The sequence below is a fragment of the Vigna unguiculata genome, chromosome 9 (genome assembly GCF_037176805.1).
Source record: "Vigna unguiculata cultivar grain cowpea cultivar isolate G323 ecotype 2 chromosome 9, ASM3717680v1, whole genome shotgun sequence".
NCBI lineage: Eukaryota > Viridiplantae > Streptophyta > Magnoliopsida > Fabales > Fabaceae > Vigna > Vigna unguiculata.
In genome coordinates this window covers 13,719,023-13,744,724 of record NC_140800.1, presented here as the reverse complement: position 1 = coordinate 13,744,724, position 25,702 = coordinate 13,719,023, and the positions used below count along the sequence as shown (strand labels likewise).

The 25,702-nt window shown below is 32.0% G+C and overlaps 2 protein-coding genes across 2 annotated transcripts; both read right to left on the bottom strand.

Annotated features, from left to right (window-relative positions):
• Positions 1 to 2,850: 2,850 nt before the first annotated feature.
• Positions 2,851 to 3,237, bottom strand: LOC114163476 (uncharacterized). Its single transcript, XM_028047786.1, has one exon. The coding sequence runs from the start codon at positions 3,235 to 3,237 to the stop codon at positions 2,851 to 2,853; it is 387 nt and encodes a 128-aa protein (XP_027903587.1).
• Positions 3,238 to 23,913: 20,676 nt separating this feature from the next.
• On the bottom strand, positions 23,914 to 24,430 carry LOC114162747 (uncharacterized). Its single transcript, XM_028046712.1, has one exon. The coding sequence runs from the start codon at positions 24,355 to 24,357 to the stop codon at positions 24,085 to 24,087; it is 273 nt and encodes a 90-aa protein (XP_027902513.1). The 5' UTR covers positions 24,358 to 24,430; the 3' UTR covers positions 23,914 to 24,084.
• Positions 24,431 to 25,702: the final 1,272 nt, after the last annotated feature.

Genomic DNA, 25,702 nt, shown 5'->3' with positions numbered 1-25,702 from the left:
TTTGTCCTTTTCAATTTGAGACCAAATTAATAATTAAGCTCAATTACAACTAATACATACATGTTAAATTTATTTTTTCTTTAGAATTTATACATCCAATCACTTCATCTAAATGTAAAAAAAAAATGAGTATTTAAATGGAGTAAAAAAAATAAGTATTTAGGTGGAGTGATTTGAGGTATAAATTATAAAAAATTATTTTAACATGTATATATAAGTTGTAATTAAGCTTAATTACTAATTTGGTCTCAAACTAAAGAGAACAAAATTGGATCATTTTAAGAAATAGTATGATTAAATTGAATCAAAATTTTAAATAGAGAGACTAAATTGAAAAAAAATTGAACCTTTTTAAATAATTGGAGGACCAAATTGAACCGTTTTAAACAATTGAATGACCAAATTGAACTTTTTTTAAAAAATTGAGGACTAAATTGAATCCAAGAATAATAAGAAGAAGAAAAATGAACCAAACCAACAAATTAAATGACTAAATCACTAACTAAGTCTTTTTTATTCAAATTTACTCACTTCAAGCTATCAATAATGCATGTATGTATTGAACAAGGTATCTAAATTATAACAACACTTCATTTTAGAATGATATTAAAATAGCACTACTTCAATTTGGGTAAAAATAATATCATTTACACTTTGTTCACATGGAGAGAAATACTATTAGAGGAGATGGATCAGCAAGAGTCTCTTTTATTCATATTGAGGTATTTGTGCGCGAATGTAAGAAATAAAGAATAAATTTGGAAAAAGATAAAAAGATGTAAAATAATGATAAAGAAAATAAATTTATTCCACTGCTTTCAAAATAGATTCTTCATTAGGATTATGATTCAATTAATTATTGTCTTAGATTTTCAAATTAATTAATGTAAATTCTCAATTAATTTGTTGACATTCTCACTTTAACCAAAGTATATTCTCAATTAAAAGAAAAAAAAAACTTTGTAGATAAATCATCGTAAATTTAACCAAAGTGCATTCTCAATTAAATATTACTATGTTTAATCATGTCTATCCTTTTCCCTCTTATATTAAGTAAAAAGCTAATTAACCAAAGTACATTATTGATTAATTCTTATTAAAGTTTTTACCTTTAATCAAAGTACATTCTCAATCATTGGCAAAAACTCATTCAATCACATGAAAATTTCTAAATTTTATCAAAGCACATTCTCAATTAAAATTAAAAACTCTTGAACTCATATGATTGATATGCTATGTAGATTTTGTAGGTTTAAAAGATTTTTCTAAGCCAAGAAGTGGGGTTGAATTGGCTCAGTATTAAAAAATGTGTCCAATTAAAACTTATGAAAACCCTTTTAAAATGAATTCAATTGACTAGTAAATTAGAGATGTATTGTTGTAGAGTAACATTTTTCAGTCGATTAAAAACAAAAACTACAAATTAATATGTTCATGTAATATGATTCAATAGATTAAAAGATAAAATCAATCAACTGATATTCTGGGAAATTATGCAGAAACACAAAAAAGTACCAAACTCACTCAAATGACATTCTTTATCTAACAAGATACGTTCCAATCAATATATCCAACTTATTTGTATTACCAGATAACGTAAAATCACATGTTTTATCCCTATATACAAACTCCATTAGGTATTCAGTTTCAGTTATAAGTTCAAAACACATTTTCCAACACCTCAAGAACCGTAAACAAGTCATGGGTGATCAAGCCACAACAAGCATTAAACACATAAATCAAACACTAACTTGAATTTAGTTCATTACATTTAATCTCAACAAAAGGTCTACCTCTCCATGGTGGAGAACCTAGGAAATAGAAGAGATATGCAAGAGATGGAAACTAGAGAGAAGATGCAAGCCCTCTCCCAATGTTCTTGGCAACTGCTCCATGCTCCAATTGCGCCTCCAATTCATGTCTCCATCTCCAATTCTCAACCCATCTTCCTCTCCAACCCTAATAGGGGGAAAACCACCATGAATGGAGGAAAGACCCAATAAGGAGTGGGAGAGCTTCCCAACACCCCTAACAACCACCAATAGGCTCTCCAAGCACCAAAAAGTTTTTCTCTATCGTGAAAAAAGAGGAATCCCCTTTACCCTCATGAGAAATATGTTTAGATACCAATTTTTGACACACCAGTGCCGTTGTCGCTCGACCCCAGGTTCCACCACCCGACGTTATCAGTAAAAATGTGAAACAACTTTTTTCTGTAGATGGTGCTCGACCTTGTGTACTGGCACTCGACCCTGGCTTTCTAGACAATTTGGCGCCTAACCTTAGCCTCTTGGACGCTATTTAGCCTAACCTTGTTTACTGGTGCTCGACCCTAGACTCTCCAACAATACTTGTTACTTTATGTCTTTGTGGCGCTGAACACGATTCTAGTGGGGTTTGACGCAGGTATTTACCTTAAAATCAATCTTTTCTTATCCAATCACGCTCCCTTGAGTTCTTGTTTGTTTTCCTCCACCACACATGCTTCCTATTGACTTATTTAACACACTCAAAATAGAGATTAGAGGTAAAACAAGCATAAACTAACTAAAACCCAAAACTTGAGAATATAACAAGTTAAAAGCTAGAAAAAAGTTGATTTATTCATGACAATACACATATAAAAAGAGGTAAAAATGGACGTTGTCAATTACTCAGAATCACTAGTTGAACATCATTTTTCCAAGGAAAACATATTTAAGATGGCCTGGAAGTTGCTTCAGCTTCAATTTTGGTTGTTGCTCTTGTTCTTCATTTTTAGGCTTGAACTCCAATATTGGGGCTGCAAAAGAGGAAACTTCTTTGGTTTGACTCAGATCCTCCAATCACTTTTGAACTTCCTCCTCCTGCTTAGCACTCCACTCTTGTAGTTGATTTGTCAAAACCTTCTCGAGGGTATGTTACTACAATTGTCTCTTTGAATTCTAAGCATACATCATAAAGTGCATCCATTCTAAAGCAATCATTTTTGTTATTAGGATGCTTTACGACTTCAAACACATTGAATATGACCTCCTCATCCTGCATTCTCACTTTTAATTTGCCATTGTCAACATCAATGATGGCCTTAGCTATTTTCATGAAGGGCCTTCCTAAGATGAGAGACACTTTTGAATCTTCCTCTATATCCATGACTACAAAATTTGCTGCAAAGTAGAATCTATCTACCTTGACCAACAAGTCTTCTACAATTTCATATGGATACTTGATGGATCTATCAACCAATTGAAGTGCCATTTTGGTTGACTGAACCTCTACATCTACAATTCTTTTTAACATGGACAAAGGCATTAAATTGATACTTACTCCAAGGTCTAGTAATGCTTTGTCCACTATTAAGCTACCAATAATTACTGGCAATGTGGAACTTCCTGGACCACTAGATTTTAGAGGTTGGGACTTTTGAATAATGGCACTACAGTCAGTTTTCAATTCCACAATCTCCTCCTCTTAGATTCTCCTTTTCTTTGTGAGCATATCCTTCATGAATTTGGCATAGGTAGGCATTTACTCCATTGCCTCTGTGAAAGGTATATTGATCTACAACCTTTTGATCATATCCAGAAATATAGTGATTTGCCTTTCTTTATCTTTTCTAGTTGGTCCATAAGGATAAGGAAAACTTGTTACAGGGGAGTTTTTCATCTCAATGTCTTTCTTTCTTCTTTCTTTTCTTTCCCCTTTTTTTCTTTTTTTATATTTTTTTCTTCATATTCATTACTCAACTATCTTTTTTCACTAAACTATATTTCCTCATTTTCTTTCATCCAGACTTATTCTTTCCCTTATTTCTTTTTCATTTTCTCCATTCAAGTGATCTCAAATTCCCTTCCCTATCACTTGTCTGGTTATGATAGATTTGCAATATTCCTCAGGATTTACTTGAGTGTTGGCTGAAAATTAACTTTCTTGTTGGTCACAAAGTTGCTTAGCTATTTGTCCAAGTTGCACTTCTAGATTTCTGATGGAGGCCTTTGTGTTCTTTTGATTGGTTGCTAAAACTTGAATGAATTGAGCTAGAGCATCCTCTAATTTGTTTACTTTTTTCTGCTGGAATGGTTGTTGGAATTGATAAGGTGCTAGGTGATTATGCCTTTGTGGATTTCTAGCCTCTTGCCTCCATCTAGAACTGTGGTATTGATTATTCCTCCAATTTGAATTCTAATGGAAGTTGAAATTCTCTAGATTTCTTAAGCCACTCATGAAATTGGCCTGCTCTTCTTGGATCAATTCTATTGTTGAACATTGACGTTAGGGTTGAAATAACACCTCAGAACTTGTTAAGATGTGTCAATTATTGTTGCTCAAACTTGCATTTTAGTCATTTGCTTTTTAATTTCCTCGATCTACTGTGAAATTAGCTTGTTTTGGGCTAAGATTGCACATTGTGTATCTAATTCCAAAATTCCTCTTCTATTTGGTTGGCTGCTATCATGCTGCACTTGGTGGTCACTAGCTGACAAGGACTCTATGATTGTAGTTGATTTAGCCACATCTTTAGTCATCAAATCTATGGTTTGGACATTTTTTTAGAAGAGATTTGTATCTCTCCCATGCTTCACATACAAGCTCATCTATTCCTTGTGCAAAATTTACAATTGTTGACTTAGCACCTAGGTGGGAAAAATCTAGTCAAGAACTTTCTTTCCACATCCTCCTAATTCACCAAACTTTGATTTGGTTGAGATTGCAGCCAAATTTTTGCTTTTCCAATTAAGGAAAAAGGAAACAATCTAGATAAGCTTCCTCCTTATCCTCTCATGATAATCCCATGGTGCCACACAATTAATAGAAGGTTGTTGGATGATTGTAGGGGTCTTCATTGTCTAATCCCACAAGTTGGTTTGTGGGATTAATAGAAGGTTATGAGTGACAATAGGGCATGTTTGCAGATTTGAGCTTTTAAAAGTTGAGTTTTCTCCAATCTGGTTCCATTGTAGTTGAGTCGTGCCTACAACCTATTTTTCCTATTTATGCTATTATTTCTCCTTATAATTTTCTCAATTTCTGGATCATACAACAAAGTTCCTTTTTCTCCTCCTGGCATGCATAACAACTCAAGATCAAATGAGTAGAAAAAAATGGATTTTCAAACAGAATTAAATAACTACTACTGCACAAATTTACACAAATATACAACAAAATTCAAGGTGATTACAAACTATTAATCTAACTTAGCGCAAATTCATGATAACAACTCCAAAAACTTGTTGTGGCCTAGTTGATGGTCTAGCTTTTATCCGGCAAGTGCATTGGGTCAGTTGTAGTACAACAAGGTTGTATCTACAAGGATTTAGTAACTAAATTAGTAATCTATAATCTAACCCAAGTTTGGCAATAAAATAGTATCAAAGGTTTGGTTTGGTATTGTTAAAAGTATATTAAAACTACGTTTGAAAAAGGTGATGCTTATTAAGGTGTTGAGATTGAACTTGGCTTCTTAAATCAACTGTATTGACCTTAATTATCTATAAATTGTGTTCTTTATTTTAGTGTTCTTGGAAGTACGCTTCACTTGTAGATATAACCTCATGTTTGAGAGTTAGAACCTAAGAGTGTCAGGCGTAGGATGTCCCCATGGAGGTGGAGGAACCCTTACATTAAGGTTTCCTTCATGAATGAGTTTTCTTCCAAGCTTAGGCAACCACCTTGGTGATCAACAATAGTGGTTTTACCTGCCATGAAGGTTTTCCTTTGATGCTCAGCTTCAAATGTTGATGTGACCCCAACAAGCCCAACATCAAGCCAAGGTATACCTTCAAGCCCAAGTCCATTAAGAGGCCCAATAACAAGGGGCATGCTAAAAAAGATCCTATTGGGCTTCATCCAAGATGGTCCAAACCCACATGGGCTTCTCACACTCTTCACATGGGCCAAAGAAGATGTGGAGATTTGAAGAGCTGTATCAAAGAGCAATAAAATAGCAATAAGATTGGCTCATTGTTTAGGCCTTGCTTTCTAGAATAATAAGTAAAACAATGTGTAGTTGAATTGCTAAAATTGGGCTTGCCTGAGTCAATGGGAGGTTTGGCCGTGAGCTATCAAGGGTCCAAGGTGGACTAAGTGGAAGTCAACACTCCTTCTTATATCTCACAGATCCAATGCATCCAAGGGTTAGGAATGCTTCCATCTTTTCCAAGACATCATCCAATGGTTGTGAGCTTTACTCCTTCTCCAAGCCATCTTCCACGGCCAAGATTGAAGGTCATTTTCATCCAAGGGCTAAGAGTGCTTATGTGTATTTGCTTTCATATAAAAGCCTAAAGTTTAGGCTATTGTAATCACTCTTGAATTTTAAGTAATAGATGCCTAGTGTTGAGAGTATTCCACTCCTATTGCCTTTTGAGAGTCACTTGAGCTAGAGGATTGAATCATCTCCTCTAGCCACCTTCGTCTATCTTCTCTAAGATAGAATTCATTACTCACCTTTCACTCCAATTCCGAGAACAACCTTCATCCTTCACCTTGCTTCCGCCAATCCTCACCCATCCATGGAGCTCTCTTCTTCACCTTCATCCAAGGGTTCCACCATAATGGTATCTAGAGCCATCAAACCGTGGAGTTGCATCTTGTGTCGATTTGGTAATGGTTTCTTTCCATAGTTTTTCTTGTTTTCCTTTCTATTTTCGTCTTGTTCTTCCATTTTCTTCTCCTTCTACCGTTTGTTTTGTGTTTAATGTGAGTTCTTCCATTATGCTTGCCATTTTGTGTTCTTCATCTTGTTTCCTTCATTGTGACCAAACAACAATGAGACTACAAGAATGCTTTGCACTCTAATTGTAGATTTCAGTATTTGTTTTGGTTCATATGTTTACTAGCTTTCCATTTCATTTTTAGCAACCTTTACTTGCTTTTCTTTGAGTTTCTCTCATTTTCATTTGGTGATTCTTCTTCATTTTACATTTCCACCATTCAAGTTGTGTTCTAAGTCTTGTTAATGCTTTATTTTACATGTTTCTTCCATTTTCCACTGTTTAAAATCAATTTCTGCACTTGCTTGAGTGAAACCGTGCCAAACTCCACTCCAAAATGCAATGAAGCTTCATGTTATGCGTGTGGATGTTTGAGGCAGTTTTCCTCACCGTTTTAATGTTATTTCACCGATTAGTTTGGGCTTTAGAGTGTCCTAGATTTTCATCTTGATCTATGCTTGATTTTAGATCATAATCAAGCTCCAAAGCGATTTGATTTGTCCATTGAACATCTTCCACTTTTAATATGCTTTTGCTTCAATTTTCAATTTTTTTCTATTGCACACCTTCTGTTTCAGAAGTGTCATGAGTGACTCAGTGCACGACTTTTTAATCTAATTGTTGCTTCGAAAAGCTAATTCTTAGACAAAAATTCTCCAACAAGAATCATTCAATTATGTTGACAATTAAATTTTAGACAAATTTTTGAAGTAAAGGCAACTTTCTACGTTTTTCAGTGCAAATCTGCTGCTGTTTTCACTTGTGTCCTGACATACACTTTTCTTATTTGATTTAACTGGAACGATTCATAGCACTGAATCACCTTATGATTTTTGCCTAATTTTCTTAACATCCGGATGAAAAATTAGCAAAAATAATAATTCAAATATGTCCAGTATAAAAAATATGATAAATCTTCAAAGTTAAGGCATATGTTAACGTTTACTGGTGCTATGTTTTTGGGAAAATCATTGTTTAGTGCATTTTTTGTGTGTTTTGCTTCAGAATTTCAGTGCTCTTGCTCTATACATTTGCTTGTTTATGTGTGTATTCCATATTGCCATCATTTGCTTTCATTTGTAGTGGATTAATTCCCTCATATTGGCACAAATGCAATGAATACCATAAGCATCTTATGAGCACTGCATTTTCTGCTTTTCGTTTTTTTAATCCATTCTAGTTCCATTCTAGGATTCTATTTGATGTGCTTTCCTGTCTTTCAAGCCTTAATTTTTTGATTGTCCTTTTTGGCTTTTCATTTAAGTCTTGTTTCATGAATTCCACTTTGGTTTAGCATTTCTAATTGGCCTTTCTTGCTTTATTTGTTGTTTCCTTCCAATTGCAATGCTCTCGAGTTTTGTGGTTTGATTTGGTGATGCAATGCTTTCTTCTTATTGATAGATAGTGGTAGCATTTTAGGTGGTGGATGTGATTCAATGCTTTAGCCTAATGCTTTCAATTGGCAATTCCTTTTCCTCCCACACCTAGTCCGATTTGAGGTACAAATTTTTTGAGAGTGTTGAGTACTAACCATTTGAATTTGGCAAAGTTTTCTTTGGTTTTTATTTGCTGATTTTGGTGCAGTTTCTTGCTGCTGTTTGGGTATTTGGTGCTGCAATTTTCACATCCACAAAGTGCCCAAAGGTGTCCAATTTGGTGTGTGCACATTAGCCATCAACTAAGGCTTTCTTTCCTTCTTGACGTTCTCAAGAACTTGTTCTTTTGCTGTCCACAATTTTGGCACAAGGCTTAGTGGTCACGAGAGCTCATTGAACCGTCATTTTGAAGACTTTTGTTTGGCCATTGTGGCTTGTAATGGTTGCATCTTCATAGTTTACTTCTTTCTCTATAATTTGGTCACTTCTTTTGGTATATTTGGAGCTTCCTCAGTTGCCTAATTTTTACCCAAAGTTCACTAAAATCAGAGTGCTCTCGGTTGCTCCTCAAAGTGCCAAATTTTGTGTTCCAAATTTGGTTGCTTTTATTTGTAATTCTTTGCCTACTTAGGTGTCTTAGGGAATCACAAGGTGTTCAATCTCATCTCCTAAGTAGAACCTTTGCATACTACATAGTGAGTCGCTTTAGTTGTAAGTGTTGAAAGTTGTAAGTGCTTTCTCACCCTACATTAGGCCGCATAGCTTATATTCATGTTTTCTTGCAATACGTTTTAGAGGCTTAAGTTGTGAGACCAAAGTCTCTCATATTTTTGCCATTTAGGGGTCCGCATTTAGTGTGTTAGTGTTTCCTTTTGAGTCTTGTTTGTTTTGCACCTAGTGTCTAGTGGTTTTAACTACTTAGCACTTGGACATAGTGTGAAATTCTTTCAAAAATACTCACAAGTGTACCTTGCAAGGATTGGCCTTGGTTTTTAAGTGGTATTCATAGACTCACCTCGCCTACTTGGGGGTTCACTTGTGTTTATATCCTTTTCACACACTTTGTCAAAGTTTCTAAGTTCTTTCAATCATGAGCACTAGAAGAGCCACTCGTGCTAGTGTGCTCCATCAACAACAACAACAAAACCCCCTAGTCCTCACACTAGTGCTGATGATAAGGGTGAAGTTAACCCTTGTGCACTTCGTACACTCTCCAAAGAGGTTCATGACCTCAAATCTCAAATAGATGCGATACAAGTCAATCTACATTTCTTAACTGAGCAATTTAAGGCATCCACAAATAATCAACATGGTTCTCCTAGACCTTCTCGTCCTCCCTCAAGGCATGAGCATGAACATGTTGATTATGAGAAGGATTTTGAGTGCCCTCATGAGAGACAATCGCCTCATCAAAGAAGGCAAAGGCACCCTCTTCCTCCCAAGGAAGTTAGGATAGACTTGCCTCACTTTCATGGCAAAGATAATGTTGAAACATATCTTAATTGGGTGGCAAAGGTTGATAAACTTTTTGATAGCCACATGATAGAAGAAGATAGACGTGTTTCTTTGGCTATCTTTAGCTTTCAAGGCCATGCCCTTAATTGGTGGACTTCCTTAGTCCTTCTAAAGAAAAGAAATGGGTAACTCGAGATTACCTATTGGTTTGATCTCAAAGCAGCCCTACATGGTCGCCATGTTCCTTCATATTACAAAAGGGGGCTTATGGATAAACTCCAAAGGCTCCAACAAAGATCAATGATAATAGAGGAATATAGGCAAAGGATAGAATTGTATATTCTAAGGGCGAGAATTGAAGAAGAAGAGGAATTAATTGTTGCTAGGTTCTTAAATGGTCTCAATTTCAATATAAGAGATAGAGTTGAATTGCTCCCTTACCAAGGTTTGAATGACCTACTACAAATGTGCATCAAGGTGGAGCGTCAACTTTCAAGAAGACCTTCTCGCAAGGATTCTTCTATCTTGTTTCCTCCAAATGTGTTTTCCAAAGAGTCTAAGAAAGATTTTTCAAAGGAAAAAGAAACCATTCATAAAACCCCTGCAAAGGTTAGTGAAAAAAGTGAGTCCTCCACCAAAAAGGCTAGTGAAATCAAATGTTTCAAATGTCTAGGTAGAGGTCATGTAGCTACCCAATGTCCTACAAAGCGCACCATTGTGCTAAAGGGCAATGACCTCTATAACAGTCAAGAGGAGTCTCCTTCTTCAAGTGACTCTGAGAGTTCTCATTCCAGTGCTTCCAAAGAATATTCTTTTGCCAAAGAAGGCAATCTTCTTATGATTAGGAGGTTACTTAACAATCAACCTAGCCTTCCTCTCAATGATCAAAGAGAAAACTTTTTCCACCCAAGGTGTGATGTTTTAAATAACACTTGTTCTCTTATCATTAATAGTGGGTCGTGCTACAATTGTTGTAGCACTAGGTTGGTTGCGAAGTTGAACCTAGCTTTGCTATCCCATCTTACACCTTACAAACTTCATTGACTTAATGAAGATGGGGATATCAATGTTAGGCATCAAGTTGAAATCAAGTTTTCCATTGGCAAATTTAAAGTCAAAGTTTTGTGTGATGTGATACCAATGGAAGCTTGCCATATTCTCCTGGGAAGGCCGTGGCAATTTGATCGCAAAACCATACACAATAGCCATACCAATGAGATCTCTCTCCTCCATCATTCTAAGACTTTTGTCCTTCACCCTCTCACTCCTAGCCAAGTTGCTAGTGATTAAGCTCAAATGCGAGCTAGGATAGAGGAAGAGAGTTCTAAAAACTCTAAAGAGGTGTCAAAGCCTAAGGTAGAGGATTCTAATCCTAAGGTCATTTATCATGAAGTGCTTCTCACTAAAAAATCTCTTTTCCATACTCTTCACGAGGAACAACCTTCCTACCTTCTTTTGTGTCAAGTTATTCTCACTTGTCTCTCTAGCTCTTCACTTAAGAATCTTCCTTCTCCTATTGTTGCTCTCCTTCAAGAATTTGAAGATCTTTTTCCAAAAGATGGTCCTCATGGACTTCCTCCTTTTAGAGGGATTAAGCATCAAATTGATTTTGTCTTAGGCGCTAGTCTTCCCAAATGGACTTCCTCCTTTTAGAGGGATTAAGCATCAAATTGATTTTGTCTTAGGCGCTAGTCTTCCCAATAGACCTGCCTATATGACAAATCCAATTGAAAAAAGAAGATGAATCCCAAGTGAACGAGCTTCTAAAAAAAGGGTGGGTACAAAAAAGCTTGAGTCCTTGTGTTGTACCTGTGTTGTTGGTGCCCAAAAAAGATGGTAAATGGCGCATATGTTGTGATTGTAGGGCCATCAACAACATAACCATCAATTATAGGCACCCAATCCCAATTCTTGATGATATGCTAGATGAGTTACATTGAGCCCAAATCTTTTCTAAAATAGACCTCAAGTGTGGTTACCATCAAATCCGAATTCAAAAAGGAGATGAATGGAAAACCGCCTTCAAAACCAAATTTGGTCTTTATGAATGGTTATTCATGCCTTTTGGCTTAACCAATGCTCCAAGTACATTCATGCACTTAATGAATCATGTCTTGCGTGATTGTATAGGTAGATTTGTTGTTGTTTATTTTGATGATATTTTGGTTTATAGTACTAGTCTTAGTGGTCATATAACTCACCTTAGGGTAGTTCTTTCTCTTCTTAGGACTAATCAATTGTATGCCAACATAGATAAGTGTACTTTTTGTGTAGATAATGTTTTTTTCTTAGGATTTGTAGTCAATAAAAATGGGGTCCATGTTGACCTTGAGAAAATCAAAGCCATCCAAGAATGGCCCATTCCAAAGAGTGTTAGGGACATCTGTAGTTTTCATGGGCTTGCTAGCTTTTATAGAAGGTTTGTACCCAACTTCTCTACTTTAGCCTCACCCTTAAATGAACTTGTTAAAAAAGATATACCTTTTGTGTGAGGTGAAAAGCAACAAGCTGCCTTTGATGAGATTAAGGCAAAACTCACCCAAGCACCCATTCTTGCTCTACCAAATTTTGACAAAACTTTTGAGCTTGAGTGTGATGCCTCGGGAGTTGGCATAGGCGCGATTTTATTACAAGAAGGTAATCCAATTGCATATTTTAATGAAAAACTCAATGGACTTTCTTGTAATTACCCTACTTATGACAAAGAGTTATATGCCTTTGTGCGTGCACTTCATACTTGGGAGCATTATCTTGTTTCCAAAGAGTTCATTATTCACAATGATCATGAATCTCTCAAGTATTTGAAGAGGCAGCATAAACTCAATAAGAGGCATGCCAAATGGATGAAGTTTTTAGAACAATTCCCATATGTAATTAAGTACAAGAAAGAAAAATCCAATGTAGCGGTTGATGCACTTTCAAGAAGATACACTCTTCTAGCCACCTTGGGTTCTCAAATTCTTTGATTTTAAAACATTTATGAATTGTATCTTCAAGATCCATACTTTGCTTCTATTTATGATGCTTGTCAAACCAAGTCCCAAGGAAGTCTTTATGTGTCAAGTGGGTATCTTTTTAAAGAAGGGCGTCTTTGTATCCCTCTTGGTTCACATAGGAAACTCCTAGTCAAGGAAATGCATGAAGGGGTTGCCAAAACATTAGCAATGCTTAAAGAAATTTTTTTCTGGCCTAATATGAGGAAGGAAATCCAAAAATATTGTGCTAGTTGTCTTACTTGTTTACATGCTAAGTCTAGCGGGTTTATATACTCCTCTGCCAATTGCTACCACCCCTTGGGAGGACATAAGCATGGACTTTGTCCTAAGGCTTCCAAGGACTTCTAGGGGTGTTGATTCCATCTTTGTGGTAGTGGATAGTTTTTCAAAAATGGCACATTTTATACCATGTCGCAAAGTGGATGGTGCTAGAAATATAGCAAAACTATTCTTCAAAGAAGTGGTTCGTCTTCATGGCTTACCCAAAACAATTGTGTCTGATAGGGATACTAAATTCCTTAGCCATTTTTGGAGGACCTTGTGGTCTAGGCTAGGAACCAAGTTATCTTTTTCTACTACTTGTCACCCACAAACTGATGGACAAACGGAAGTAGTCAATAGTTCCCTGTCCACTTTGTTAAGGGTTGTGCTTAGAGGGAATCATAAATCTTAGGATGAGTATCTTCTCCATATAGAATTTGCATATAATCGTGTGGTCTATATTGAAGAAGACCATATTTCATTGAAGGTTCTAAAGCGAAATATTAAAAGGGAAAAGTGAACAAAAATGATAATATCAAGATATATGTTTGTCTTTATTAAATTTATTTACTCTTTCCGACTAGAGACTTTGGTATTGTAATGTTTTAAGACTTCCTTTGCTTTAAATTCTAGATAATATGCAACTTTTATTTAATTATTTTATGCGTTTTTCATTTCAGATAACTTAATTGTTTTAATGAATTATTTATGACGTCTTATTTATTATACATTATTATATTTAAATGATTGTCAAATTTCTTCGTTTGCTAAGTAACCAAAATATTGTTGACAATAAAAATGATTATTGTCTAAACAGAAATGGTTCCAACTACAATAAAACTATTTTGAGGTTATTTTTTCGTAACCTTTATATGTGGTTACCATTTATTATAAATGTAATTTTAAAATTAATATTTTTTCATCAATTTTTTTATCAAAATAATTGGTTCAATTTTAAATTTATACTTATATTTAAAGAATTTTTATATGTAATTGTACTGCTTTATTTTTTGTTTTTTTTATATTATATTTAGAATAATTCAATTATTTGTAATCATTAGTATATTGTTTTATTTCAGTGTATGCAATAGCAAATATTTTGGACTAAATTATGTTTAACATATAAGTTATTATTTTTCATATTCTTCTCTCGTGAAATTTAAGACACCGTTAATATAACTACAATAAAGATTGATGTTTAATTGTAAAAAAATTATTTGTTAACATAAGTAACTTAATTTCTGTTACTATGTTTTTTAACTTGGAATTTGTAAAGTCGTTTTAAATTATTCAATTCGATTTCTCATTTCTCATTTTGAACTTTGATAAATATTTTTATTCACTTATATTGGTTATTTAGGTCATTTTAATAATAAATTTGTGATATAATTGATTTACGTAGTTTATTTATTAATATTATACATTATATCATATATATATATATATATATTATATAATATCTATTGTATATTACATATTATATATTATATATAATATATTTTATTATATTTTGGTTAAATATTACATATATAATTGGACATATGTTTTTATTTTGTTTTTTTTAACTTTTCCTTTTCCAAGAAAGTAATAATGTCACTAGTTTGAGTATTCTGAACATATATCTTGGACAATTTTTTCACGTGATATATCTTTTCCTATAAAAATGTGATTCGATCAGATAAAATGACATAAGTTCATTTTGCACCCAAACCTTGACCTTTCTAACCCGTTTTCTTCTTCTTTGTGTTTCTTTGTTGTCGATCTTCATAAAAAAATGGAGAACAACTTCAGTGATGTTGATGACATTGTTACATCTATAACACAATGACTAGGTACCATGTTTCCATTATTGATTTGAAAGATGAGGTACGTTATTTCAAGTCCTTTTTTTTATGTAAGTACATCTTTGTTAAAAAAATATTATTTTGAACTAATTGTTGGTTCTTCAAGGCTGTTGGTTTTGTTGATCGTGCTTTCGCAATTCTTCATGATGAAAATCTTGAAAACCAGTGAAGTCTAACTGATGTTGACAACAACACGCATGTTGTCATTTACAAAAAAAAAAAAATTAGAGAAACCATTACTAATTGAAGGGTGGTATGATTTAAGGAGTTTTTACAAAATACAACATGATCTTGTATCTATTTTGGATATGTGGGAAATTCGTGCTTCTAGATCCCTGTTTTTCCAAGGAAGTGCGAAACTTTGTCTATTGGTAGATTTTATAGCAAAATTGTGAAAGATGAACCTCTTTCTAGAGGTTCAAAGATGCATTTTACCATAGGTCTAACCCCATTGCAAGTTTGCGCTAGCCATCTAGTGATTATTATTAGTTTTTTTTTATATTTATATTTATATTTACATATTTATATTTAATCAAGTATTTCAATTTGTAATGATATTTTTTATTTTTATTTTTAATATTTAATCTTAAATTTTACATATAGTCATCTAACAATTTTTTTTTAGGATTTGTCTGCTGATTTTGGTGATTATCTGCAACAAGGAAACTTCAAGAATATTGTGCTTCATGGACTTCAAAAGACTGTGAAATGCAAACTTCTTTTGAGGAATACTCCAAAGAAGTCCAACAAAATTGGAAGTGGTTGAAATCAATTTTGTACTATTCATGGACTTGATGAAACTCTGGACCTGGTCTTTGAAGTTGACGAGATGAAGTGCAATCAACATGTCAAAGTGTTGACTTATTCTAATTATTAATCAGATGTTAGTTTTTGTTTTTTTGTTTTTGAACTTCAAAATGTAGCAATAATAATTTTTGAATTATATGCTACTATATATGTACTTTTGGAACTTCTACTTTTAATATTGACATCAATGCCTATATATATATATATGTTGAATAATAATTGTTGGTGTCCATTCTATTTGACTATTTTTAACATACTTCAAATTTAAATGAATACATTACATTTATTTTATAACTGTTACACCTTTCAATACATCCGTTGTTATTGTTATCTAATTTGTTTAGTGAAAATGTTAGTGGTTTTAATTTTCTATAATATGTACATGAAAATTTCAATTTTAATGCTTGAATTAGGTTTGAGTTTGAGGTTAGTTTAGGAAAGAACATTTGATTTAAATATTTTTAAGAAAATTATTTCACTTACTAAAGTTGTAATGTCGAGTGGAGAAGATATTGTAACTTTTTTTTTTAATAGAGCACTATGTTGTGAAATAAAGAAACAAGTCATATTAGCATGTTTCAACAACATATACTACAATCCACAAAAAAATAGTTAATATTTGCATATCTTATATAGTATGTGTACTACTTGCATGAAAAAAAGTTTTGTTATTCTCTTAGTGCAAAAAGGAAATAACTATGAAACATTTTATATTTATGTTATATTTTCTTACATATTATCTATGTACAATTTTTGTGCTTTCTATTTGCAGGATATATTTCTAAAAGAAACATTGTGCAGAAAATATCAACTATGAAATGTATCTATTTCCACAATAGGTCCACTCTGTACAACAAAGCATGTCAACACAAAAGGTAAACAAATACATTCATGGATATAGCAATAATCAGTAAAAGCTTCACAATAGTCAACAACTAATATTTTGTAGCACTAGGTTAAACATAATAGTAAGGAAAGGCTGAAATGAAGGAAACCAAAAGACAAAGTCCAACGAAGATGTTTCTAGATGTAAGTTTGAATGCAATGAACAAGAAACATTCAGGTAAGATTACTTGAGATTTGCATTCTTCGTTAACATACATAGTTTTGCATAATAGTTCAACTATGAAGTTTTAATTTTTCACTTGCTCAAATGTGAGTTTGCTTTCAGACAACCCAAAAGAGAAGACAATAAGAAAAAGGAAATCTACAGACAATGATGATCAATGTAGCAACAAATCAGGTTTGATATATGTATACATTGTTATTTAAATTTTAATAAACTGAAAGATTGAACCTAAATATTCATATTAATATAAGTTTTATCTTTTTTGGTAGAAAAAACCATTCACAACCACCAATTCATGAATAATATTCTACGGAGGAAGCCATAAACTGAGTTGGATTTGAGTAAGTTATTATTTTTCTTAAACATTTTTTGTTATGTAAATGAAGTTGTTTTATTTATTGTCATACATTATGGAAACTAATTTGTAGATATGGATAATCAAGTAAACAACTTTGAGAAAAATAAATGCAATATGTGGAACAAGTGATTGTAAGTGTTTTTTCTTTTCTTCAAGAATAGACATCAAATTTGATTTATAAAATGACCACTTGACTTGAATGCAAATGCAGTTGTTAAAAATCACATAGAAAGTTGTGGAATTGCTGTAACTAACAATGTTAATATTTTTTAGAGCAACAACCAATGCAACTACTCACAAAGTTCAATTTTTAATCCATCAATTATGCCAACCAGTTGTATGTTTATTTACATATTTTAATTTATGAAAGTTAACTTATTTTCAATTACTAACATTTTGTGTATTGAAATACAATTGTCTAGAGTACTATACTACAAAGTAATGAAAGTTCTAATGACAATGGTAAGCGTGATACTAACCAAATAATAACATATTATGCAAGTTAGTCAAGTTTAACAAACCTATATTATTTATTGTTTTATAATTATTATATATCTATTATAAGGTTATACTAAAACCTACTTTGCAAGGTGGAAGTTCTGAACGTTTAAATTCAATCATTTTAAAGTGATTCAATCACTTCAAAAGAAATTCAATTATGATGATCGAAGAAGAACAAACTGAAGAAGTTTAGAAACAATAAATCATTCAAGAGGAACAAAACCGAATGATGATAATTTGAGACTCACTTAGACCATTTGATGTGGACTTGGTCCAAAATTTGAACCATGAATTTAATTATTTTTATGTCACTGTTAACAAACTACACATTTACAACAAAGCTTTATTCTAGAGCAGAGATCTAGGGTAAGTATAGAACTTTATATGTTCATACATGGATCTATTTTGATTTATCTAATACCATTTTATTTGGTTCAGAAATAGTCCACTTTGGACAACCTTGCTTGGAATGCGAATACTGTCAAGTTGAATTATGGTATGAAGAAAGAGCAAAAAAAACTAAAACATCAAACTAAGTTGATTTCTCATTGTGTTGCCAAAAGGGAAAAGTTCAACTTCCACTCTTACAACAACCACCTCCTTGCTTCAAAATTTGCTAAATGGTTATGACAATAAAAGCAATTTTTTTTACAAAATATAAAAATATACAACAATATGTTCTCATTCACTTCAATTGGAGGTAAGATAGATACTTCGATGAATAATGGTTCTACACCACCTCAATTCATTCTTAATGGACAAAACTACCACCGCTTTGGAAGTTTGTTGCCACATATGTTTTATGCTTTTATAAAAAGTCTTCCAAATTGTTTATTAACTTAAGTTTGTTCAAATGTGTTTTAGGTCAAATTCAGATCAATCTTTGGTAGATCAATCATTGGTTGCTGACTTGATGAAAATGATTGGTGATCACTATGTTCTTGCAAAATCATTTAGAAGAGTTAGAGATTTGTCAATAGACAATTCGAAATCTGACTCCACACTAAGATTATTTAGAGGCAGATCAAAAGATCAAAGAGTCTACAACACACCTTCATGTGACAAGATAACTGCACTAATAGTTGGTGATTTTGGTAATCTGGATGTAGGAAGAGATATCATTGTGAAGAAATGTTATGGTGAATTGACAAGATTGCATGAAACTCACACTGCCTTTATTCCGTTGCAATATCCTCTAATGTTTCCTTTTGGCAAAGATGGTTATCAAGAAGATATTCCAATTAGAGAAACTCATTCAAAAGGTAAAGCAAGGGTAAGAGTTCGTATTTCTTTGAGTGAATTTATAGCCTTTAGAATCCAACAAAGTTCTTGGGAGTTTGGTAACATTATTAATGCGTGTCGATTATTCCAACAATTCTTGGTCGACTGCTACACAATGATTGAAGCACAACGTTTGTCTTTCATTAGAGCAAATAAGAAGTTAATACGTTGTGATATTCTTAATGGATTACAAGAGGCTGTTAATAGAGGAGAGACAAATCCATTTTCAATTGGAAGACGTATAGTCTTGCTTGCTTCATTCACCGATGATACAAGGTATATGTTTAACAATTGTCAAGATGTTATGGCAATTTGTAAGAAATTTGGATATCCTGATTTGTTCATAACTATAACATGCAATGAAATTGGAGTGAAATATGTGATTTTGTTTTTCCAAGTGGTTTATTTGCATCAGACATACCTGACATTGTGTATAGAGTCTTCAAAATGAAACTTGATCAAATGATGACAGATATTTAAAAAAATGACTTTTTCAGAAAGACTATTATAGGTATGTTTTGTATGCAATTTTATATTATATATTTAATTATTAAATTAAAAAAACTGTGTGTCACTATATTTGTTCTTTTTACACAATCAGGTATGTACACAGTAGAATTTCAAAAAAGAGATTACCGCACACTCATATACTTTTATGGTTAGATGGAGAAAACAAACTGAAGACTCCAACAAATATTGATAAGGTAATTTCAGTTCAATTGCCTAATCAATATTTGTACCCAAAATTGCATAGAGTTGTTTCCAATTACATGATACATGAGCTGTGTGGACCTGTACAATTCAATTATCCTTGCATGAAAGAAGGTAGATGTTTAAAATATTATCCAAAGAATTTTACAAGTTGTTCTAACATTGATGAAGAAGGATATTTGTCATATAAAAGACGTGATGATGATAGTTTTGCTAAAAAAATGGAATTTAGCTTGATAATTCCAGTGTGGTTCCTTACAATCCACCTCTTTTAATGAGGTATCAATCTCATGTCAATATAGAGTATTGTAACTAGACAAATGCAATCAAGTATTTGTTCAAGTATGTCAACAAGGGTCCGGATAGAGGTACATTTAAAATAACTAATGTTGCTATAGATTTGAACAAATAAACAATTATTGATGAAATAAAAAGGTATTATGACTATAAATACCTCTTACCATGCGAAGCAGTTTGAAGAACATTTGTTTTTGATATTCACCATAGATGGCCTGCTGTTCAAAGATTAACATTCCATCTTCCAAGCGTGCAATGAACTTTGTTTAAAGATGATGATGATGATGATATTAATGTTGTATTCAACAGATGCGAAAACAGTAACACAATGTTTCTAGGTTGGTTTGAGGCTAATCGTAATTATACAAAAGGAAAAGATTTGACTTATAGGAAATTCCTAAGCAAATTTGTGTGGATGACAAAAGAAAAAGAATGAAAACTATGAAAGAAAGGCTACAACATTGGTAGGCTTACTTATATTCCTCTTGGCTATAGAGAAATCTATTATATGAGAATATTATTGACTATTCAAAAAGGGTGTGTTGATTATGAGAGCATAAGGACAATTGATGGACAAATGTTTAAAACATTCCAGGAGGCTTGCCATTATTTAGAACTATTGGCTGATGACAAAGAATTTATTGATGCTATTAAAGAAGCAACCAAATTGAACCTTTTTAAATAATTAGAGGACTAAATTGAACCAAAAAATAATAAAGGGACCAAAATGAACCAAACAACAAATTAGGGGACCAAAATGGTAATTAAGCCGAATGCAATACTTTCAAAACAAGGAGGATTTTTGTATGGTTACGATGGTACGTGAAAAACTTTTATGTGGAAGACATTGTTAGCTGCAATAAGAAGCAAGGGGATGGTTGTTTTAAATGTATCATCAAGTGACATTGCTTTGTTACTTCTTCCTGGTGGAAAAACTGCACACTCAACTTTTTGCATCCCACTACTAATTAATAAGGAATCAACATTGCTCAAGGTAGTCTACGTGCTAAGCTTTTAACGACAACCAGTTTGATTATATGGGATGAAACACCTATGATGAACATAATGTGTTTTGAAGCATTTGATAGAACTTTAAGAGTTATAATGAAAAATGTTGATGAGTGCAACAATGGCAAACTATTTGGTGGTAAAGTGGTTGTCTTGGGAGGTGACTTTAGACAAATTCTACCCATCATAAAGAAAGCATCTAGGTATGATATTATTAAATCTTCAATACATTATTCTGACTTATGGCAGTATTGTAAAGTGTTAAAGCTAACAAAAAATATGAGATTAAATACAACCCAAAATAGGCAGACAATAGAGAAGATAAAAGAATTTGCTGATTGGATCTTTAAAATTGGAGATGGAGAGATGGATTTAAATGAAAATGGGGAAAGCATGGTTGAAATTCTACAACAATTATTGATTCTAAATACAAAATCACCTTTAATGTCTTCGGTTCAATTTGTGTACCCTGATTTTGTTTTACATATGAGGAATCCTGGTTATTTTGATGATGGAGCAATACTTTGCCCAACAAATGATTGTGTAGAGAAAGTTAATGATTTCATGTTGTCTTTATTAAGTGGTGAGGAAATTACGTATCTAAGTTTAGATACAACTTGCCAATCTGATTAAGATGAAGAAATGCAATCTGAATGGTTTACATCCGAATTTTTGAATGAAATCAAATGTTTAGGTATTCCAAATCACAGATTGAAGTTGAAAATAGGGGTACCAATCATGCTTGTTAGAAGTATAGATCAAGCAAAAAGGTCTATGCAATGGAACAAGATTGCAAGTCAATCATTTAGGAAAAAATGTCATCTCAACAACTATTATTATAGGGAAAAACGTTGGTGACAAAATTTTTATCCCAAGAATGGATTTAGTTCCTTCAGATTCAGGTTTGCCATTTAAATTCCAGAGAAGACAATTTCCAATATCACTTTGCTTTGCAATGACAATCAACAAAAGTCAAGGTCAATCTCTTTCTAGAGTTGGAATTTATCTTCCACGTCCATTTTTCACACATGGAAGCTATATGTTCCTATCTCTAGAGTAAAAAAAAAAGAAAGGACTCAAAATACTTATTCTAGACGAAGATGGAAATATCACAAACACAACTAAAAATATTGTGTACAAGAAATTTTTCGAAACTCTTTAACAAAGACCAAACTATAGGTATGTCAGTATTTATTTCACACTCTTCTCCTAATTTATTCAATTGTTCAATGGTAATGGTGTTCATTAACTGAAGTTATAATAAATGCAGGTCACGTCTCATTTCCTTCTTGAAATTATAGAGTGACAATGATGAGCTTCTTGAAATGTAGGTTATAGTATGCAACATTGATTATACATAGCGTAAATACCTATTAAAATATATATGAAATGTTTTATTATAAGTTATACTAATGGTTCTCATGGTGTTATTGAAATTACATAGTGCAAATGATGAACTAGTATTCTTTAAAAATGTTGCTATGCAACATTTATCTTATCTTTTAAGTAGTTGTTCGTTTTACAAGAGTGAACCTCAATATCCATAATAATATATGTTTTATATTTTTTGGCAGATTCGTGAAGAAGATTCTATAGACAAAACCATTAACTAAGTTGGTTTTGAGTAAGTAATTATTTTTCTTAAACAAAATTTGTTATGTAAATAAGTTGTCTTATTTATTGTCACAAGTTATTGAAAATTATTTGCAAATGTCGACAATGAAGCCAATAACTTTGACGATGTAAATGGAATATGTGGAATAAGTCATGGTAAGTGTTCTTTGTTTGTTTTTCACAAATACATATGCAATTTGATTATAATTTTCAACCGTCAATTCAATGCAAATGCAGTTATTGAAAATCACATGCAAAGCTGTGGAAGTTCTATCAATAAAATTGTTCAACTTTCTGACATTAACAACCATTACAACTTCTCACCAAGTGGAATTTTTATGCCATCAAATTTGCCTAGCGGTTTTATACTACAAGAAAATGCTTCATTAGTAACCAATTTTAGTGACCAAAAGTTGTTAGTTACTATAATTACTAATTTAGATACAAGTTTACAAAGTAAAAAAATCATTGGTTACTAAAATAGTTACTATTATGAATAAAAAAATATAATTGGTCACTAAATTGATTTTTAAATTAGCTACTATAGTTTTGGCTACCAAAGAAAACTAGTCACTAAAAATTAGCTACCTAAGTTTTGGCTACTAAAATAACTTAGTTACTAAATTACTCTCTAATTAATTAGTGACAAATTTAGTGACCAATTATAATTTTTTATTTATATTAGTGACTATTTTAGTAAGCAATAAATTTTAATTTTGTAAATTGGTATATAAATTGGTCACTATAGTGACTAACAACTTTTAGTCACTAAAATTGGTTACTAATAAGACATTTTCTTGTAATCTTTATATACATATTGTCATCTTCTAAAATTAACTTTATTTCAATTACTAACAATTTGAATACTTGATAATTATTATATAATGGAACAAAGGGTATGTAAGAAAGATTAGTTAGATTACACTAGTCATACTTATAAAAAAACACACACACACACACATATATATATATATATATATATATATATATATATATATATATATATATATATATATATATATATATATATATATATAACGAAAAATAATTTAATACTTTTATGGATCAAACACATTTTGTCTGTAACCCCAACTCATCTTATGAAAGATTTTGGGAGATATTTTATTGAATATGAAAAAAAAAACTTATTTAGGCTCATAAGGCAAATCGATGATTATATGTGAGCATGTTACTTTGATATCTATAAATATTTGACACTTATTTATATTTACTATATTATTTTTCAATTCTTTTACAAATATAAAAGTTTATTTAACAATTTAAAAAGTCATTGACAATCTATTTTTAGGAGTAAAATAATCATTAAAAAAATACTTTTTTTTTTTTATTTAGAAACAAAAGGATTTAAAGAGTAAAATAGTCAATCTCAAATAAATGTAAAAATTTTATGAATATCAAAACAACGTGATCGTGTGATATCTTCCAAAACGTGCTGTTTAGAAGTTTTTAAGAAATGATTAATGCAGTTTATGTGGGTATATATACCCATTAATTAGGTTACACTTGAACCATGATTGGTTTATTCAGTTATTTTAAGAACCCGTTCCTCACAGAAAAGTTAGAAAAAAACAACAAATCATCATGCATGCATGCTATCACACGTACTTTGTACACACCAAAGATATAGTAACATAATTTTATTGAAATTATACAAGATTTATAAACGTAAGTGGTAACTAAGGAGCAATTTATTTAAATTAATCACACAGTGGTGATTTTTATACTAGAAATAGTCTCCTTAGCAAAATAGGCACATGGTAATAAGAAGTTGAAGTTGAACCCTAGAATGCAATTCAAGGCCACACTGTCCTATTCTCTTCGTAGACAACTTCACCAACACGCCTTTCAGGAACTTGCTCATACTCAACAACTTTCACCGTCTCACGAGTCTCCGGCTGGTGGTGGTGCCTATGGAAGAGGTGGTGGTGGTGGTGGGGTTCCTCAACCTTATTTTCCTCGTAAACAACCTTCTTGAAGGAAAGAGCACCATCATTAGGGTATTCAACAGTCCTAGATTCCCTCTCAACTTCTGAAACATGGGTGTAGTATTCCCCTGATCTCATCATTTTTTTTCTCTATGTGTTTTCGGATACACTCACAAGTAAATGCCACAAGGTTGAAATTTTGTAGCTCAGAATTGATAACTATATATAGGAAAGACAAATGCATATGCATCTATAATTTATTCTCAATATTCAAAGTCACAAAAGTGGAATCTAATTCCTAGTTCTTCTGTCAAATCCAAAACAATAGATTCGTCCTAAGTTCATCGTTCTTTTTAAGTTATGAGCCCAATGATTCACACTCGCACCTAGTTTTTTGAAAAATGGTGGTGATTAAGTCTCAAGGAACATGTTTATAGATTATTTATCAACCAGAAGTAAGACGATTTTACAATATATAAAATATGTACAAATTTTATCTTACAAACCAATTTCATAGAATTAAATAACGTTTAAAGTATACTTCTTAAGATGATATCAGAGTCATACAAAACATATTTTAGCAAGATTTGTTGTCTGTTGGCTTAATTTTACAAATAAGTTTTGTAGGATTGAATAAGGTTTAAAATTTACTTCTTAAGATGATATCGGAGTCATGCAAAACTTATTCTAGTGAGATTTGTTATTTGTTAAACTTATTATGCATGCTAAATATGTACATGTTTTGGCATGACATGTCAGAGTGTGTTAAAAATCACATATAAATTAGAAATAATATGATTTTACAATGTATAAAATAAGTACAAATTTAATTTTACGAGCTAGTTTTATAGTATTAGGTTAGACTTAAAGTTTACTTAACAATTAAAAATACTTAAAATAGTAATCGATATTTAACAATCTTTTAGGTAGGTGTAAAAATATTACTTGAATTTTTCACATTATGCACTGAGAATTTTATAATAGGATTTCTCTGTTCAAGATTTTACCAATATACAATTATTCGAGGGAATAACTAAAAAGTTAAAGTAAGTTTGATTCTCTACGTCATAAGTTCAGAAGTTCTTTTGGAATTCTTCCAGCACATTGTATGGAATAAGTATAATGGGCACCATCTAGAATATGAAATTCTGGCCACATGCATGTTAGTGACAAAACCTAATTCGGAATTTAGTTATAAGTTGAGTTCTCATCGATGAGTTTAACACGTTACTTAGTCTTTTTGGTTTTATATTACGTTTTCGTATGATTTAATTCATATCTCATTGAACAAAATATATCCTCGCCTTCTGATGCAATTTGAAAAATGATTCACAATTTCAATTATTATTTATATTGTTTTGGCAATTGAAAGATGACTTTTAATTCCAATTATCATATATAAATTAATATTAAATATTATGTTGACTTTAGATACTATATTCCTTTAATTTCTGAATTGTATTTAATTTAAACTGTATATACTTAA

Coding starts and splice junctions, on each gene's coding strand:
- LOC114163476 (XM_028047786.1), bottom strand. CDS start 3,237: ATGGCACTTCAATTGGTTGATAGATCCATCAAGTATCCATATGAAATT.
- LOC114162747 (XM_028046712.1), bottom strand. CDS start 24,357: ATGATGAGATCAGGGGAATACTACACCCATGTTTCAGAAGTTGAGAGG.